Below are 19710 nucleotides of genomic sequence, written 5' to 3'. Positions count from 1 at the left end.
TGCCAGAGCAGAAGCATTAATATTTTGGGGCTTGCCTGCTAAGCGCACTGGAGATGCAAAGCTGTAGGAACGGCTGTGCCGGACTAAGTTGAGGGTGTAACTAAAGCAGGCTCCCCCCTCCAGTGCTGGACCCCCGCAGATGCCCGTGGCAGCTATCAGCTCTTGGTCCCAAACAGGCTGTGTAGAGGCTGTATAGGAAATGCTGGTTACTTTGGGTTCCATACCAGAGAAACACTCCTGTGTCCATTCGCTCCAAAAGCCCTGGTCAGCACAGAAAATGTTTGTTCTCCCCCTGACACGAACACATGAAATGCGGCTTTGATTTGCTCTGGAAATTGTTAAAGCAGTCTCCATTTGGGTTGACACAGACTAAGAAAAAAAACAAACAAACAAACAGAGAACCACCGTCAAGAAATTATGTGCTGCCACCACCAGTAGCTCTCTGGCATGGCCTGATGTTTCTCAATATAGTCTCCAGGCTCTACAAACCCCTAGATTATGTTTTGGCAGTTTTAAATGATATCATAATAGCTTTGAACCAGCTAATGCCAATAAAATGATTATGGAGATAAAACTGCCGAAAATACACACAGTCCGGGGAGTGCCATCATGTATGTTGCCATTTATGCCTGTTAATTTATGGAATCCTTCATTAAATTAGCTAAGAAAACTCATGTGTAGAATATAGCAATTAAAGAAATGTCCTTCAGATATCCCCTATGACTAATCAGTTCTTGCCATCTTTGCTGTCAAAACTGCACCTGGGTAATGCAAAAGGGAAAAGCACCACGCATAAAGGACATGATGTGTCCCAGGCCACTTCTTTGGAGAGATTAGAATTATAGTTTCACTGGGCCAAGTTGTGCCACAATATTCAGGAAAAAAAACCACAGCAACCTCTAAACATCCCTGACGAGAGCTTCCCGAGGTAACAGGCAGGAAACCTGAGGCAGTCCTTGCTCAGAGGCTTGTGCTGGGATCTGTTACTGCTAAAGCAAATGCTGCGGCGGGGGGTCAGGGTGTTAAGTAGGAACATGTGTCATGGACCAGCCGGGCAGCGTTTCCCACGGGCAGCAGCAGCTACCATCTCTGTGCAGTCCGTGTGCGAGGTAGCTGACACGTGGACTGCAATTCAGTGTTCTGGTATGTGTCCCCACCGCCGACCAACAGCCAGGGCTCCCCCCCTTCCCCCCCCCAGGGCATGGTGTGTGTTGTCCCTACCGCCCAGGCAGCCTTGGTCCCCCTCGCATCTTCTGTCAGCTGAACCTCGTACTCCAGGCACTGGGGTGGTGTTTCGCCACCCGGTGGGCTCCATGCCACGTGGAGCTCCTCAGATGCAGACATGGAAACCACCAGATGCTTCGGGGGTGAGGGCTTTGCTGTGAGGGAGGGAACAAAAGGAGAGAAGGTTCAAGAGGTGCAATCAAACAGGCCCTCCTGGGAAAGGCTTTGGTTAATCACCACCAACCTCTGGACTTCTGAGCCCCCATTACCATCAACCACGGTGACGCAGGAGCAGGATGTCACGGAGGCTGGAGGATGGGTTATTTATCGTAACTTGGCACGTGGGCTGGGCTAGGTCCTTGCTCTGGGCTGCAGCGCAGGGGTTTTGGAACACCGGGGTGTGAGCACTGTGCTCGGCACCTTCCCCTGGCAGTGCAGCAGGGCAGCCCAAGGGAAGCCTCGGTCCCTGTTGTGAGGCACCGCAACAGTGTTGGCCTGACACTGCATCCCCAGAAAAGCTCTGGTTTCTGTCAGATGGCCAAAGCCACACATGGAGCGCATGTCAGCACTAACTGAATCCAGAAATCCTGCTTATTAGCCCAGTGGCTTAACTGGAGGACTAGCTATTTATCCCCTTGACAGTCACATGTGGGTAAATGCATCAGCATGGTAAGTACTCATAGTAATGAGTGAGTACATGCACCAGGTCATACATTATGCTGTGATTTGCTTCCTTTCCCCTGTCTCTGACGGGTTTGAAGTCCACCTTCGCTTGGGCAGATCCCATCACATCAATTCTCCCCAGCCCTTAGCTTGGTTTGAACAGCAAAGCCCAAACGTCCTTCCTGTGCTTGCAGGAGCAGAGCAGCAGTTTCAATTCCAGCAGCAGTAAATGAAGCCACCTCTGTGGCAGTGCTGCTAGAGCCAAAAACCCCATAGCTGCTCTGCCATCTGCTCAGCAGACCATTTATGTCCCGAACTGTCCAGCTGCTGAGTGCAGCCCTTGGAGGTACCCACTGTCTCTCCGGGGTGGGCACTGAGCAGTGCTGCTCACCTACAAACACTGCTGGAAAAACTAGCGTCCTGTGTGGCACATGGCACAGACCCTTCTCCAGGGTGAAATCCACCCAGACACATTACAGCCACCCACCTACAAGAGCACACATTTGCTTGATCCCCTTTTGTGCAAGATGTGAGCCTTGGCTGTGTGGTGACCGTGGGGGGTCCCCAGAACCCTGCTGCTTTCCTGCCACTGTTACCTAGGTTGTGAAGGCGAAGGGTGACGTACAATGGCCGTAGCAGAGTGGCTGCCGCTGAGCCGTTGACACAAATGCTCAGATCCTTATATTCTGCCTGGCTCAGATTTTGCAACATGCAGCCGATGTTTATACCGTGATCCTGAATATAGTCATCACACTGTGCTGCGCGGTCCAGCCCCTCATACCTAGTGAGGTATTAGGAAAACAGAAAGAAAAAAAATAACCAAAGCAATGGTATTTACTCCTTGGATAAGACCTTTTTTTTTTTTAAGAAAGGACCTAAGCCTTGAGCATCACCTATATCCTACCTACCTTTTGCAAGTGGTCCAAAGCACAGTGTTATGCATCAGTCACCTGGACTCCTACTATGGAAAAAGTGTGGGGAGGAGAAAAAAACATGCATCTACATAAGCATGTAATGGAAACCCAGGGCTGGGAGCAAGGAAGGGGTTTGCTGGTTATTAGCTAATGTGCAACCAGAACTCTGTCCTCTCAAAGTGCCTCCTGTTTTTTGGGGCCACTCCCTGAAGCTTAGCTGCTGGCCCCATCCTGAAAATACTAAGTGGTGTTTCATAGCACCTTTTAAGACTCCTGCTGGATCAGTGCCCTTGAGGCAGGGCTGAATCTGGCCTCTGTACTCTACACCTAATGAAAGTCTCCCTGAGCAGCACATTATGTCTGGGGGGGGGGGGGGAGGGGGGAACTTCATGTGGTAGCGCTAGAAAAATTAACTCACAAGGATCAAAGGATGCCATGGCTGTGTTCCCATCCACTCTCGTCATACAATGGGACACAGATCCAAATGCCTGGTTTTGTTACAGGCAGTTAAATAAGGGGTTTTTTTTTGTTGGGGGGTTTTGTGGGGTTTGTTTAGGGACAAATAACGAATTTCCATAGTTTCCTTCAAGCAGACCTTTGTAGTTCGCAAAATGGTTTTAAATCAGTGTTTCTGCTCTGAAGACTTTGAAGACTATTTCCAAGCAAAAGCTCCATAGAAACTATTTTTAAAAAGCAGCTAGTTTCCTACATGTAGCCCAAAGGCATGAAACCCAATGATTTCATAACTAGTCAGCCTTGCCATAGTATCATAGGAATTGAAGCACAAATACAGCATTTACTTTGTCCAAAACCACTAAGTCTAGCTTTGTTTTTCTTGCAGAACAGAATCATTTGGCAGCAGAATAAAAGAAACCACTGAAAAACATGCATTATTACTACCTTTTGGCAGTAGTGAGGTGCGCTAAGGCTATGAAAATATAGCTGAAGACTAAACCTCTTAGTTGCCAAGAAGCCCTGCTCTTTGTATAGGGTTCACTGAGCTGGGCAACCTTCTGCTGAAACCTGTCCTATAGAGATATATGCACTGCAATTAAGGGAAACGCAGTCAGAACGATCCAGGTGCGTTCAGCAAAGGGAAAGCACAGGGCTTCATGATGGACAACATGCAGAAAGCACTCCACAGGGGTAAATAAAAGGGAAAGAAGGAAGGGAGAAGGTACGCCCTGTAGAAGGTCAGCATGAGCCTGATTTTAAGGAAGGAAGCAGGGATTTGGTATTTCCTTGCTAGAAGGCACGTGTTGCTTAGAGCATTATTTCGGCTCACTCTGGGTGGGTAGTGTAATAGCATTGCCAGCTATAAAAGTATATTTTCTGTGGCATTTTAGTATTCTGAGAGGTTCACTTGATCACTGCCTGGATGTTTTTCTATTTTGCTGATACATACCAATAATAGAGTCCATAATGTACACCACGAGGAGCGAGGAGACCGGGTTGCCAAGTGCACTTGAGGTATTCCCAGTCGTGATAGATGCAATGGAAATTCTGAACCTCTGATTCCAGTTTTCCTGTAAGTTGAGAAGGAAATAACCACTATTACACAACGTACCAGTCAGGCCCAGCAGAAATAGCATTTTACATCTTTGAACAATTGTGTGTTGCAGTTGAAAGACAAAAAAGGAAAAGAAGGCCAGTCACTGTTATTAGGTAGTTTAGCTGCCAAGTGCTCTGTTTCCTAAAAAAGCCAGTTTACTTTACTTAGAGCAGAGAGATGCATAACTGATCTTTTCATTCAGCGGTGGAGCTTGTGCAGGGCAACCCAGCAGAGCTGGGGTACGAGCAGAGGGTAACGAGCCCCACGTATCCAGTAACCTCAACCACAGCCAGTGGAAGCAGAGATGCTCTCGTGTCTTATAGCTCAACAAGCCCTGCAATGGCTTATCCATCCAGCAACCCTCAGGCCAGCAGTGTGGTTCATGCAACAGGCTCATGCAAAGTGCAAAACTGCACCGTGTACCGCAGGCTGCTCCTGACCTTGCAATGGGACCTGAAAGGTAGCATAAATCCAGTCACTTTGCACCTCCATGTCATTGGTACACTGTCCTTCAAGCAGTGTCTGTACCTTCACTTCAGCAGTCCTGCTGAGGTCAAATCCAACTCTGAATTTTAGCTTCCTAGTAAAAATAACCTGGTTGAAAGACAGACTTTATAAGCACCTCCTTTGTCACTAAGTAGGCAGCAGAATTAGCTAACATTGCTCCTGCTCTAGCTGCAAGTAGGTTTATTTGTGCACTTTAATGTTCCTTTACACTTCTGTCTTGCTTCTCCTGCCCAGTGCTTCTCCAGCACTCTTGTACCACCTGCTCTGCCCAGCGCCCTGGCTCTGAGTCCCTCCACCCCACAGGACATCTTGTCATCAAGGCAGAGCAGACCATGGTTCAAGGGCTCCCCACCAACCAGGAATATCAGGGAGGATCCGATGAGGATACCACCATAAATGCAGATAAAATGCATTTATCTGTGACCCGAGATAATCAGAAACAGGAGGAACGATGACTCTTGTAGCTGATGGTTCCCATGGGAAGCGCAACCACACCCTGCAAGGAGGGAGCAGCAGCCACGCAACGCAACACGGGCTCGTCACCGCATGCTGCCGGGCTTAGCCCTTTGCGGGACTTTTTGAGCACCCCTTCTAGTTTCTCTTTTCCCCGACCCCAGACTTACTCCCCCTTACTTTATGCAAGGGAGAAATAACTTGGCGAGAGTTGCAACGAAAGATGAGAGAGACAAGGTGTCACCTTGGCCCAAGCGGGATGGAAATGACACGCTGTGAGCTGCACACACGTGCTGCAGTGGGAGCCGCGGTGGCACAGCCCGCAGTCAGCTTTTTTTGTCAGCAGTCTCAGGGCATAAGAATGAGCCATGTGGAGCTGTGTGTTTCTAACAGACGCCGATGACTCCTGCGTCCGCTGATGTCTCATTGTGGTTTTTTTTTCAGACTGACTCTTCTTTAAGACCTTATCTGGGGTCAAAGTTTTGGCAAGGTACCAGAGCTGATTTTTTTTCTACTTTTTAGATCTGCTTTGTATAAGACACTTATTACTTGTGATTCAGGGAATTCTGACATGTTTTTTAAAATTGCATAATTTTTTTTTTGCTTTGTACTTTTTAAATGCTAGTTAAAAATCATCATAAAAGAATCCACACTGCTGCACGGCTGGGAGTGTGGCATGCGTCATGACCGATGCCAGGTCAAAGAGCCCCTTCCCATGCCCTGGCGATCGCAATCCACAGCTGAAACAGGGTGGGAGGCACCGTGCTCTTCCACCTCTGTGGGCTCCCATGGGACGGCTGGGCCAAAACCTGTTTGCGCTGTGGCTGAGCGCAGCCTGACAGCCTTGGCTTTGCTGCCTCGAGCAGATGAAGTGGATGACCAGCTCACGCAGGACAACAGCAAGAGGCTGAGGCGCACAGCGCGGCTAACCCAATGCGGCTGCTCCTTCGCTCCCTCCCTGGTGCCGTGAGCTGGGAAGCTCTCTAGCATGCCTACTTTAGGATTGTGCAAAAAAAAAAAAATAAAAAAAAAAATCTCCCTTTCCTTCAGGACACCAGTCTGGGTTGTTGGGGGACAACCTCAGCCTATTTTTCATGTGTTCCTCAGTACCTTGTGCCAATCGAACAGCCTCCTGCTGGATTTCTCCTCTCACCACTCCATTTACCTTCCTAACTGCAGCAACTTTCACCTTCTAAGCATTCCCAAAATATATTCCTACAATCCTTCCTGTCCTGTGTCCGCCTGCTATAGCCAGCTACACAGCAATGAAAGAAGACTGACAATTTTATCACAGAGCTCAGTTAGAGTCAATTGTATCTAAAACACAGAAGTAAACGGTAATTAGAAACACCCTTCTGGATAAAGGGACTGTTAGAGCATTAGGATAATTAATTAAATTTAATCTTCTATTTATTCACCGCTTTGCATCCCTAAGGATCTGTTGACACAGAGTTTCAGTTCAAGCCCATAAAGGTTTTCTAAAAAGTGTAGTGCCTCTTACAATGAAGAATGCCACTAGATATTATGGGATTTTTTGGCAGCAAGCACACACCCTTTGACAGAACCAGCCCCTTCTGACTGCTGCCTCTGTTACACTGGAAAACACATTCCCATCTGGCAAAAGATTCAAACCACTGGAACAGCCTGGCTTTTTCATGGAACTGCTTTGGTACCACTCCTTCTTGAAATGCAAATATAAACCTCTGCCGGAACTAAAGGCAGGACAATAGCCTGGATTTAAGAGGATTAAACTGTGCTCTGTCCTACCTTCCAGTCTCTGTCACCAGTGTTGCGATATTCAAACTTATACCTCACTGTGCAGTCACTGATGGTTTGTACGTTGGGTGGGGGCTTCCACTCCACATCGAGAGAACCTAAGAGTCCAGGATCCGTGATCTGAAGGTCTTGTGGGGGAGCAACTAGATCGAAAACAAAGCAGCAGGTAAAACAGAGTGTGGATATAAAGGGGGGAAAAAAAGAAGAAAAAAAAGAAGTCGTGAAATTTGATGAGATGACAAATGCAGCTGCTGGACGTGGAGGGAAGCACAGTCCAGCCCTGGCTATTGCGTAGCCTGTTCTCAACAAACATGCACAAGCTCTGCTCCTGCCCACCCCCTGAAAAACTGATTTTTTTTTTTTTTTTTTTTTTTTTGCAGACGCTCAGAGAAAACACTCAAGGACCACTGAAAAGCCACAAAGAATGCCACAACTCTGACTTTCTTTTTTCAAGATGTTTTAAGCAAAGCTACTGCCCTGGGATGCCCTTTCAAGTCCTGCATTTACTTGCTTTTAACGCCTGATATTTACCAACTGTCAGGACAAGCATCCTTGCAAACATTGTAGTCAGCATGTACAGCAGCATAGGATGACAGATCCCAGCATGCTTCCAGGGAAATTTACAGTCCTTAAACATAACAAATCACCCATATTGCTTTAAATATTCTTTTCAAGTATATTAAAGATTAATGAAAAACCAAGACAAAAAACCATACAGAAGCAGAAAAGCAGACAGTTAAATAATTCTTATTTTGGACATCTATCAGCTATACAAAACTGTACTTTTACAGTCAATCTGGATTTTATTAAGCTATTGTGAGGTGCTGCCATATATTAATAAATCAGCATATATTATGGATTAATTCCATACTAAGACATGCTTCCTAAAATCCCAGCTCTGTATGGAGCCGTTATTCACATAAGGAAAGCTGTCTGGCTATTCAGTTTTATTAGTTCAAATGAAGTGAATTTTTGGAACACCTAAGGTCATTTTTCTCCACTGTCTAGAGCTGACATTATCCATTTGTGTTTCTACATATTCCCTGCATGATACACCTTTCTCATGGTGATTTGGAGCCCATCTCCTGGCAGCATCAGCCCGGCGTTGCCACCGCTTCTCTGTTTGAGCCTGTCCTCCAGGCCACTGGCTTCTCTCCCACTTTTTTCATGTCTTCATCAGAATTTACACATTCTTTCCTTTTATTTTTTTAATGAATCCATTGTGAAAGCAGACGCAGATAATATCTTTCAGTGGAAGACAGTGATATAAATTAAACTTTAATCTGTTCCTTGGAAAGTTTGCGGAGAACATCGTTGGAGGATTTATTTCTTCTAAGGAAACTCTCCCAAATGAAACACACCTCAGGCAGCAGTCTTAAGATCCCACTTTTCCCAGCATGTAAAGCTCCATGGGAGATTTGTTGTTATGCTAGATGGCACAGTAAGATATTATGGCAATGGATTTAGGGGAGTGCTGGAGCAAGGAACAATAGACTATAATAATTTGGAGAAAAATTCAGGTTTATGTACTTTTCTGCATAATAAGTAAAACTGTAAAGGACCAGCTGTGAAGTCACATGAGTGCAGCCTGGGTTCGGGGGCTGGGGGGCTTGCTGCAGTCCAGGGGCAGTGGGGCATGGCCCTGCAGAGGCACTGTCTCCTATTCAGCAGCCCCTTGTTCCCACAGGGGGCAGGAGTCTGGGATCGCTATGCTAGACAGGCACGGATTTCCCAGAGCAGGCAGGGGGGGACAAGGGGCGCAGAGTGCTCAGGCTGGGCTCTTGGTGGGCATCAGAGGTGGGAGCGAGGGCAAGGCAAGGGCACCTTACCCACCTCCGGGGTCTTCACAAAGGTGCAAAGGCTCCAGGAAAGGGAGATGCAGCGTGGGGGACAGCGAGTCTGCGGGAACGGTGCTTGAAGAGCTGCAGCTGCTAAAAACGAGTCGGTGGCTCATCCAGAATGGCCATTTCTAGCCACACCAAGGAGGGAGCGGGGAGAAGGCGGAGGGGGGCTCCTCCCACCTGCCAGCCCAGGCTAAGAGCCCACCAGGGCTGACACGGTGAGGGGCTTCCACATGGCCATGCACCATGCCCTGGGGTCAGACCCTGGTTTGGGGCCGGCGTGCATAAATCCCGAACAGGCTGCAGGAGATCTGCTGGCAGGGCTGCGAGCAGGACTGTCCTGCCCTAGGGAAGCTCCCCCTGCCTGAGTGCTTAAATGCCCAAACGAGGAAGCAAAGAGCTGCTAGCCTTTGTCATGAGCCTGGTGATAAGCTGTCAAAAGAGGATCAGGTTGGTCAAAAATGGAATTTCTGACTAGAAGCGATAATGCTCTGAAATATGTTTCCGTTCTGAACTTGAACAAAACAGCAATATTTTTTTCCAAAACAAGTGCAATTGTAACCAGCAATTCTTGTAAAATACATTTTGATTGGACTTCAGAGGGAATGGAAAAGATTCTTTTGGGGATGTGGCTTGTGTTCAGGGATTTGATTGTTTTTTAACTGTCAGCGCTGCCTCTTCCAGCTTCTAATTTTTGCAACATTACATGACAAACTAGTCTCACTCCCATCATTCATACAGAACACAGGACTAGAAATACTCCATATCATTATCCAGCCTTGAAGGAGAGCTGCTCCTGAATGTTTCTTGGAAAAATAAAAAACAAACAACGTCTCTACCTGATTTGCCTGGTGGTGAGTGGGATAGCGATGCGCTGGCTAGATCGCTGCAGCCTTCGTGGCCACTGGCTCCTGCCTGCCATGCACACTCACTCCAACATTGCAGCTTTGATGATGAACCACCTGCTTATCCCCAGGTGCCTTCCGCTGCCTCACCCCACGCCACGTGCTGCCTTATGTGCTGCAAGCAGCAGGAGGTATTGCAATTTTCCACCAACGTTGCTAGTGGAAAAATGGGAGCTTGCCAGGTGCCCATCTGTATCTTCTACGTCTGCACATCTCTGTGCTGGTCAAATTGCACACCTGGTGCAAGTGACTTTCATGTTTTGAGAAGCCCATTTTCAAGGTAATATTGGTTTGCTTGACGTGGCAGCAGCATGTTTGCTGGCAGCTTCCCATGCCTGCTGGCTGGCAGGACCTCCTGGTCGAGTTTTCACCTCTCCACCATGCACCAGCTGTGGCAGCAGGGGCCAGACCTGCTCACCATCCCTCTGAAGAAGGAAAGCGCTTGGGTGCAAAGTCCCGGCTACCAGAGGCCAAGAGAGCTGGGGCTGCAGGTTTGGCACAGCAAAGAGGTGCTTGAGGGCTTGAAGCAAATGGTGGTTGAAAAGCCATTGCCTTGGGTGATAGCTTGCAGGGCAGCGTTTGTTCAGGATTGTTATTCTGCAGTTGTGAATAAACCCACTCCTTGCACCTAGCCCAGTCTGGCAGGCTGGGACCATGCTCAGGAGCATTTATCTACCCAAGTAGTATTTATATTTCACAAACAATAGATTTGCTGCGCACCAAAGGCAGTTTCTGCTCCTTTTGAAGTTACTCAGAAAAATAGCCACTAAATATGCAATATATTTACACAATTACAGGCTTATAAATCAGCCACTCACAGTAACGCACACACAAGAAAAGCTTTGGATGAAGGACAAACGTCAAAAAGGGCCCGAGTTAATGTGAAACACGCGTCAGGCAGCGACGGGAATGGCACGCCAGGCCTTACCTGCCTTGCGGTGGGAGGTGGATGCCAGGCAGCCCCACAGCAGTGCCACGGAGAGAGCGCAGAGCCGCCGCAGAGCCATTCCGAGGTGGGACATCGGGGCTCCCCGCGGGAAGGTGTGCGGCGTCAGAGGAGCGGTCCTGCGGCACACGTGCGAGGGGGCTGGAGAAATAAAGAGGAGCTGAAAGTCTTCAGTGCATTAGTGGGGCCCTGGCATTCCCTCTGCAGGGTGAGCACTAACAACAAGCGCCTTTTTACTCGTTTACTAAGCCTGATTAATCATTTCCCCAAGGACTTCTATTTGTAACTTTTGGGGATAGCGACACATGGGTCACTTTAGCTTCATTTTAAATAGCTTCTGGCTAGCTAAGCACATTCTCCGAAGGCACGTCAGCCTGCACTTCAGTCATCAAGCCGTCTGCCACACAACTTCTGTGGAAAGGGTGATGCAGCCAAGAGCATGATCTGCCTGCCATAGGAAGTGCCTCGGACTAATGACATGTTCCTTTAGAGAAAAAAAAAAAAAAAAAAAAAACACCAAAACAAAAAAAACAACTCAAAACAGAATGCCTGAGCTTTTTCTTAACCATTAAACAGACATGTCTTATGCAACTGTCATCAGTGCTTTTGGCTTTCCTGTTTCAGGATTTGGTGACTTAAAAGAAAAGAAATAAACATGCAGAGAGACAATATCCTTTCTAATTCACCCTCCAACAAAAAAAGAAATGGTAGGAATGCTTGTGAGAGATCTTCTTAGTCATGATCATTTCTAAACGGGACAAATTTCTCTTCCCGAGCAAGTCTGCTGGAGGGAAGATGGGGACTGACAGGGAGAGGAGCAGAGTTTCCAGGGGAGGGTTCTCCTTCCTTCAGATTTCATGCTGAAGGTGGGTAGGAATCATTGCCTATGGACACATCAGCCCAGCCTTCTTCCCTGTGCCGGAAAGTACATGGATTACAGGTAAAAAGAGTCTATATCTATGTATTCTTTAATTTTATATGTAGATACAGGTATAAGTAGATAGAGATAGGAAGAGAGATGGGGGGGGGGGGGGAAGAGAGAGATCAATCATATAGAATAGATACAGAAATCAGTCTTTCTGAAACCTTAGGGCCACTGCTTGAGCTCTGTTTGTGTAAGAACACAACATCGACGTCAACATGCCATGCATCACCAAGCTCCTTTCAGATTACAAACTCACTTTACATTGTCCGTGCCACCTTGGCTGGAAAAGGTGGAGCCCCAGGTCATACTCCAGCGTGGCTTTACTAATCAGCACCTATGGCTGTGATGTGACAATATGAAATGGGGGGCCTAGCTGAATGGCAGAGCTTCAGGTCAGAGGGACCTTGGGAAATCTAAGGATTGGGGCCAAAAAAACCCAAATCATTTGAAGAAGAAGTGGCTCAGGGGAGCTGGAGGAGTCAAGTTGTGCTGGGAACAGTGCAGGGGGTATGTGTGGGGGATGGTTGACAAGTTTAAATTAACCAGAAATTCTAACTGGCAGTGCATGGCAGCAATTACAAATACACAACAATTTTAACAACTAATTTTTAATTTAAATTAACAGCAACCCCCCCGCCCAAGTCCATCACATAAGTATAAGCAATACGAGTAATTTTTCTGTTTCACTGTGAAATGAGAATATATAGCTAGATAACTTCCAGTCAAAAGGAATGACCAGAATTACTTCTTAACGTATTGAACATGACATAAAACTTGTGTCAGTACAAACCTGGCTGTAAGCATAACTATCTGCCTCAGAAAGTTTTCATCATTCAGTTCAAGAACGCAGTGATAAGGAGAGCTGGGAAAAGCAGCAGCTCTGTCTCCCAGCTGGTGAGGAACAGCATCCAAGGGCTGTACATGAATGTTACTGGAGGAAGCTTTTTCCATTTCCAGTACAAGTAATTTGAATGTATTCGCATGGTTTCACAAGGCACATAAAAATAGACAAAGGCTCACACAGAAAGATTTTAAACCACCAAAGTGCTCTTACCTGGACTTCTAAGTGCACGGGAGCCTGTCTGCCTCCGGAATGCCTAACTCCTCAGCAGCCTCACGGCAGCTTTGCTGAAAAACTTCACGTTTCATAGAAATTTGGAGGTTTTTAAAGAGACCTGCCTGATCTTTCCAGGGGTCAGATGCCACATTGCAACGTTATGGCAGTCACCTCACCCTTACTGAGCTAGCACCAGAGGGGACAGCGCTGGGATTTATGAGGTGCTGGCATTAATTGTTGCTCTAACTGCGCTCAAGAAGGTCAGAGATATGTTTGAAATGTTTAAAGGATTCATTAAAATGAAAACTAAATGGCATAATCAGTGCAAGTTGTCTGCCGGAGCCCCTCGCAGCAGCACATAGCTGTCTGTGGCACCCGGGAGCTGTGGCCCCACGCAGCACCCCAGCCCACGCGATCCGGCTGGTGGTCCCCCAGCACCAGCCATGGTCTGACCCACCGCAGTGCCTGCCCCCGAGCTTGCTACCTCTGCTCACTCTGGAGCCAACCCAGCTGCCTCTCAGGGCTCCGCAGGAAATAGATAAAATTATCCATCCCCTTGCTCCTCTGCTGTGGGCTACACACGTCAGTGCAGCTGGTCACCGTGACCCCTGTATAGCCTGGCCTGTCCTGCTTACTCCATCCCTCCTTCCCGGCATCGCCCTGGGAGCCTTCCCTCACCCCCAGCCTGGGGCGCCCTTTACAAGGAGCAGGTCTTCAGCCACAGCTGGTTTGCCCCAGGTGAGAGCTCTGGTACCGAATACACCTCGCTGGAAAAACTTCTCGTGAGTCCTGTTGCTGCGCTAAAGGACCAGCCACAGTCACGAGCGGCAATACACGGGTGGGTTATCGCCGCGTTGCCTTGCATGAGTCAAGGGAAGTTGGTTGCCGTAACTCCTCCCCAGGAGGGACAACAAAGGGTGTTTCAGAAAGAGTGGAGCTGTGGTGTGCGTGCCTCAACAAGCAGCGGGCTGTGGTTGAGGCTGGATCTTCCCATGGCCAGATTTAGGCACAGTGAGAAACGGGTCAGACATACTAAGGCCATGAGAAACAGCATCGGGAACCGAAGGAGCGTTTCTTTGTAGGAAGGAAACTGCCCTCCAAGCACCTGTACAAGCCTTACAGTATAGCTGTTTGAACTGATGCCTGCATGAATGTGGCATGGCTCCCCAGTTGGAGTCAACGGCAATGTTTTAGAGCAATAAAGTCAGGATCAGACCCCTTTCCACCTGCGAGTTATCCTCTCCCTTTCACGGTGCACACACAGGCAGGGCAGCGCTGCCAGCCTGCTGCCTTGTCCACGCAGACCCGGGGGAGGCACGGTCGCTTCCCAGCTGTGAAGCCATTCCCATCCCACCATAGCTATTTGGTTCTGGCTCCAAGAGGATGCTGCGAAGGTAGGTGCCAATGGAAAGATCACGACCACCCTTTGCACTTTTGAACTTCCAAGGCAGTTGCAACCAAAATTTCACACCTTTTTGCCTTTCACTACGCTAAAAAGTGATCCCATACATCTGGTTGTAGCAACTACTTCACAGAACAGACACCAGCTACCGTGTGCTGGGTGAGACCACAGCTTTGAAAACAGAGATGAGAGCAAGGAGAGCACTCGGACTGCGAAGACCAGTTAGTCCTTAGGGGTGCCAAGGGGAGGTCTGAAGTAGAGAACAAGGAAGCCCATGACCCACCGCTGTCCTGATCTGCGGTAGCATTTGGTTGGGAAACAGCCCTGGAAGAACATGGGGGCTTTGCCCGTGGTTGGTGACCACTGAACAGGTGAACAGCCCCTTGCTTTTCATCTCTCCAAAGCAAAAAGCAGCAAAAATGAGTAGTGCAAACCCTGTTGCCTGTGTGAGTGCCTGAGCGCCCTGTGACTTCTGGGGCGAGGGGGTTATGGGTGGGTTCTCCCTTCACTGCAGTTGCACAGTGCTGGAATTTTTCTTCTTACTTTCTCCAAAGAACGGGGGAAAAAATTCCCTTGCTGCTGGTACGTGTATGGTCCAGCTTTCAAAGTTATGCAAGCTAGGTTTTAACGTTAATGTATTTTCATTGTGTAAGCTACTCAAGCAGAAAAGGTCACACTGGACACATCATTTGAAACAGATGAGAAACATTTGCCAGTAGGGTGAATGCCAGTTCCTGTGTGCTAGAACTGTCTTGGTTCCTGAGAAAATTAGGCTGGAAAAAAGCACAGTTGGGATTTGAAACAATAGGGGACTACACAGCCAACAGCACTGGAGCACCGGGGGAGCAGCAGTGAGTGAGAAGTGCCTGCCCACCCAGCCTCCCCCCACCACCCTCCTGCCCAAACCAGCTCCCTTTGCAAACTACAGACACGCTTCCACTCCTTGCACTGTTGTGCTGGTCCCTGATGCTCCTGCTGTGTTCCTCCCCCTGCCAGTGTCAATGCAACGCATCCCCAGGCTGGTTCTGGAAGAGATCAGCTGAGGGCAAGCTGGGGAGGATTCATGCCGTGTTCCAGCGATGCCGAGTGGAGGCACAGCCCGTGGGTGGGAGAGAGAGTGGTGGCCCAGGGCACACCTCTGCAAAGGTGTTCAGGCCTTGGCTTGTAGTGACCTCGGTGACTGTAGCTGTCAGCGATGCCCTAGCAAGCTGTGGGAAACAGGGTAAAGCCCTGCACGTGCCAGACCAGAGCCTCGTGGCAGGTACGAGCAGGTGATTTGCATCTTCCTAACTATCCTGCAAATGGGGTTAAGTTGCGAAAAACTCCTGTATAAGGTGATGACAAGCTCATGGAAGAAGGGGTTAATAAAAACATACTCACTCTGGTGGGCAAACCCCCATGCAACGAGCCATCCCCAAGCCCTGTGGCTGGCACAGCTGCTGGCTGGGCTCCACCACCCGCTGCTGCACCCCGCGCCCACCTTTCCTCGGAGCCCCACGGTTCTGGCAGCGGGACACCCCTGCACGCAGCAACAGAAAAAGCCTTGGGGGCTTTTTTCCTGTTCACGTGGCTGCTTTCCTCATTACAACTGTATTTAGCAGATCACTGACTTGTCTGGTTTACTCATGAATGAGAATTTTTGGGATTTGTCAGCCGGGTGAGTTACTCCTGGAGTCACTGTGTGCTCACAAACACGTCACAGGAGCTTCCTCCTCCTCCAGGAGCCTGGCCATGTCCCAGAGCCTCACAGCTGCTCTACAGTGTAAGATTAATAAAAGAGCTAAAGCCCAGGGAAGACAAACTTGTAAAAGTGCCTCCAAGCTGAATAAGAGATTTCAAAGAGCAGAGAAGCCCCTGGGCTGGGTCCTTGGCCTCTGACAGATATGCTGGGCAGGTGCCTGCAGAAATTAAAAAGCACTTTTTTAAAAATTAGATTTTGTTTGAGGAAATAAAGGAAGAGCAGCATTGTTGCTGAAACATCTCATGGTAAATGGCAAAGCAGTTGGCAAAGATCATTACTGGAGCTAAGCCCAAAAAATGGGCTGCATCCTTTTTGGTTAAAGTAGATTTGATACATTCATCCCATCTGTGCTAAATCGGTTCTGTCAAGCAACCCCTTGCTTTCCTGTATTAAAATATTGGTATCTGATGGTTCAAAATAAAAGCTTTCAACTTTGCAATTCAGCTCCATGTTTAGAAATACCCTCGTATTCAACAAAATCAAACCTAAAAGGCTCCAGCTATGAACAGACCGTTTGATATCAAACGGCATGTTTCATTTGATCCGAAGGATGGTTTTGAAATTGCCAATGGCATGAAAAACCAATGACTTGTAAAAGCCTCTTAACAGCCTCATGTTTCAGGGAAGCCGGTCTGTTTTGCACAGCTTGCATTAAACAAGCTCTTTCCGAGTCACCGGAACAAGATACTCAGCAATTCCAAACAGAGCTGTGGCCTCCAGCACAGTGTTACGAATTGCACTGATAAGGGGATGTCACCATGATGAGACATGCTTGGAAGAGAAGCATGTGACAGTGGCAACAGGCCGAGTGTTGCAAGAAAAATCCCTTCTTTGCATTAAGAAATTAAACACTTAGGGCTTCCATGGGACTTGAGGAAATGGTGGAAGGAATCCAGACTCTTTAGCAGTGCTCAGTGTCGTTTATTCTTGTGATGAGCGGAGACCCCAGGTTTTCCTGTTCCTTTGTTGATGGCTACTACTGGGGACTAATCCTGGCTTAAATGACATCTTAAAGGAGGACAGCAGCTCTTCGAATGTGCCTGTATCATCTCAGCCAACAATGCAACGGCCATGGAGCTTGCACCCGTGAAATCTTTTCTTTCTGTAATCAGCTCTGTTCCCTGAAAGGTCTGTCCAGCCCAAAGCCAAACATCACGCACTCCCTCTGCCCTTCAGCTTGCTCCACCACAGGCTGCGTAAGAGGCACCCCTGACTTGTCCCCATCATCTCTGTTTCCTGTAATTGCCAACAAAACAGTGTCTGTGTGCAGAATGTCTCCTGCCTCGGGAGCACACCCTGACCAAAACATCCACGATCCTGTCCTCACATGGCACCAACTCATTGTCTTCTCCTCCTCGAGCAATTTCTCCCACAACCTGCGCTTATCCCTGGCCACACACAGACTTGCTCTGACTCCCTCCCACGCAACTAGGCTTGGGCTGGGGCTTTAGTAGAGCCCACGAGAATAATTTCATTATTATTGTGGCACGGGGGCAGCTTTTAATAAACAACTTGGTCACAAGGGTCTACCCTGGCACACCAGTGCACATAAAATTTTTGTAGAAAAATAATACAAGGCAAACTGAGGAATTAGACAGCACTGACCAACACGTGTGGCTGCGTCTGGGAACCAGCCTGGGGTGAAGATGTGCTCCAGGCCTGGGGATGCAGGGAGGGTTGCAGGGATGCTGGGGACTGGTGAGCTGGAAGGGGATCAGGAGCACAGCATGGCACTCGGGAGCCCAAATTCTGCCGCTAAATGCACCAGGGCATTAGAAGAAGAACTGAAATGAAGCCACAAAGCTGGCAGTACAGCGACTGCTAGTAAACGGGCCACAAACACCTCCAGACAGAAACGCGAAAGGAGCTAAATATTATCTCCAGAGCAGGAAGGCTCTGGCATAGAGGGACAAAGCGCCGCCCGTGTATGTGTGCAGAGACAGCTCTGCTGCACGGCTGCCCCTGGCCGGCCTGGCTGGTCCCAGCACCATGAACACTGGGTGCAACTGGGTCCTGTGGCTGCAGCAGGCTCTGCCAGGGGATGCGGGGTTTACAGGGAAGATTTGTGCATCCCTGGTCCCCAGGAAGGTGCCATTTCCCCTGTTTCTCCTGTTCCTCACCATCTAGAGCCTTGGGCTTGTGCTGCCTGGAGGTGGTGGGAGACTAGGGCTGCTCCAGGAACATTTTTGTCTCCTCAGGTAAGCAGAAACAGAAATAAATACTTCATACTCAGACTGGGCTGTGAGCCTGTCCGGAGCAGAGAACCTGAAAACGTCCAAAGATACATTGCTCACTGTCCTGCCCTGTCCCGCAGGTTGGGCAGGAGCCAACCGCAGCCTCGTGGGCACCAGGCTGTGGCCATGTGGTTGCTCATTAGGAGTTACAAAACCACCTCCATCGGCTTCCTCCCACCAAACCCATCAGGTCCTGCAGGTGGATGTGGGGGTCCCCCAGCCGGCCCAGAAGCTGGCTGAAGCTCTCCCGCTGTGTGGCTTTGGGCCCAGTTGCAAAACTGAGTTTACCTGGAGCGGCACACGGGTTTTCAGTCTTTGTACTCTGGAACCCGCTGGAGCAAGCAGACAAGCGCCCAGGCTGGCTGCCAGCGTCCCGCTGAGAACCTGGGAGCCTCGTGCATTTCCACAAAAGCAGCTTTGTCACCAGAGCACCAGGACAGACGGCAGCCAGGCTTTCAATAGCTACCTCAGTGCTAAATACTAGGGAGGGAAAGAAAAAAAATCAAATTCCCGCCCTGCCACATCCTTGGAGGTCTCCTTCTGGGATGGCTGAGCCCTCTCAGGGCCACGCTCAGCCTGGGCTGTGACGAATGCCCAGGTCTCAGCCCAGCCTCCCTCCAGCAGGGCGGCTGGTGGCTGGTGGCAGGCGTCACACCAGCAACCCACTCCCCACCTGCCACCTGCCTTGCCTTGTGCCGATTTTTTTCCCCAACAGCGTTCGCCCCCAAAAGTAGATTTGCGTTCTGCCTGCGAGTTTTAATCTTCCTAATTTAACACACCAGGTTTCACGGGACAGCGGCAATTACTTCCAATCTTGTTTTCAGGTTGCTACAGAATTAAATAGACTAATAAGAAAAAGGTCTAGAGAATTGTTATGAAAGCAGAAACATTTCACATGAAGTGCTTTGACAGTATCTGGGAAAACAAGCTTGGCAGAGGTGCAGCACACTGCAGATCAGTCCCAAGAGCACGTATGGGGGAGATGCGATGGGCAAAGCAGTGTGCCGGGCGTGCAGAGATCAGCTGCCTCTGCCGGCACCAGCATCGATGGCAGAAGGAGCTTGGTGCTCCATCCCAGCTTTTAGGCCATCTTAAAATCAGAATAACCTCATGGCTTTTGCCTCTCTGCATCATTTTTTAAAAGTGAATTTCCCTCTGCAAGCCTTCGAGCCCTTATGATAGGCAAAATAAGTTTCCCTTTCTTCTCTTTTAAACTCCAGCCAGTATCTTGTACTGGAGAGTTTACAGAGCTGTTGGCAGAGGTCCTTCTGGTGCGGTCACTGCACTGGGAGTAATAAGTGGAAAAGACAGTTATTCTGTGCAGCTGAGTGCCCTGACCTGGGCTGTTGAGGGATCTGGCAATTCCCACTCACTTCACTTTTGCCTCCTGCCTCTGTCTCCAGTGGGGATGCAGCATTGCTGCTGCCCTGGCCAGGGCAGGATGTGAGCAGCCATCACCTCCTCAGTCACTGCTGGGTCCCAGCACACGTGGTGCTGGTACGTCCCATAGAGAGCCCAGAATAGCCAAGCAGCCCGGGATGCTGGCCAGGAGAAGTGGTCCTTCCCCCAA

The 19710-nt window shown here is 49.0% G+C and overlaps 2 protein-coding genes across 28 annotated transcripts in view; one reads left to right on the top strand and one right to left on the bottom strand.

The window, feature by feature from the left end:
• Positions 1–8653, top strand: part of HTR2C (5-hydroxytryptamine receptor 2C) — a 284555-nt gene extending 275902 nt beyond the window's left edge. For 22 of the 23 annotated variants that reach the window (XM_080365988.1, XM_080365987.1, XM_080365984.1 and 19 more), the window contains one exon: positions 7470–8653. The gene's annotated coding sequence lies outside the window, so the exon portion shown is untranslated. Of the gene's footprint in view, positions 1–5757; positions 5804–7469 lie in introns of all 23 variants that reach the window. The other variant, XM_080365977.1, reaches the window with a different exon arrangement.
• The window catches only part of IL13RA2 (interleukin 13 receptor subunit alpha 2), a 29734-nt gene that overhangs the window by 1755 nt on the left and 8269 nt on the right, over positions 1–19710 (bottom strand). For 3 of the 5 annotated variants that reach the window (XM_080365996.1, XM_080365994.1, XM_080365998.1), the window contains exons 2-8: positions 10764–10922; positions 7081–7232; positions 4794–4947; positions 4207–4327; positions 2484–2668; positions 1222–1379; positions 225–369 (exon numbers count right to left, since the gene is read on the bottom strand). In XM_080365996.1, coding sequence (XP_080222122.1) covers positions 225–369; positions 1222–1379; positions 2484–2668; positions 4207–4327; positions 4794–4947; positions 7081–7232; positions 10764–10857 — 1009 coding nt within the window. In that variant the 5' untranslated portion in view covers positions 10858–10922. Of the gene's footprint in view, positions 1–224; positions 370–1221; positions 1380–2483; positions 2669–4206; positions 4328–4793; positions 4948–7080; positions 7233–10763; positions 11266–11296; positions 12485–12760; positions 18401–19710 lie in introns of those variants that run through there. The other 2 variants (XM_080365997.1, XM_080365995.1) reach the window with 2 other exon arrangements.

Source organism: Falco punctatus (assembly GCF_963210335.1).
Source record: "Falco punctatus genome assembly, chromosome: 15".
NCBI classification, from domain to species: Eukaryota; Metazoa; Chordata; class Aves; order Falconiformes; family Falconidae; genus Falco; species Falco punctatus.
Note: the sequence above shows the minus strand (reverse complement) of the source record. Positions and strands in the feature narration are given on the sequence as shown.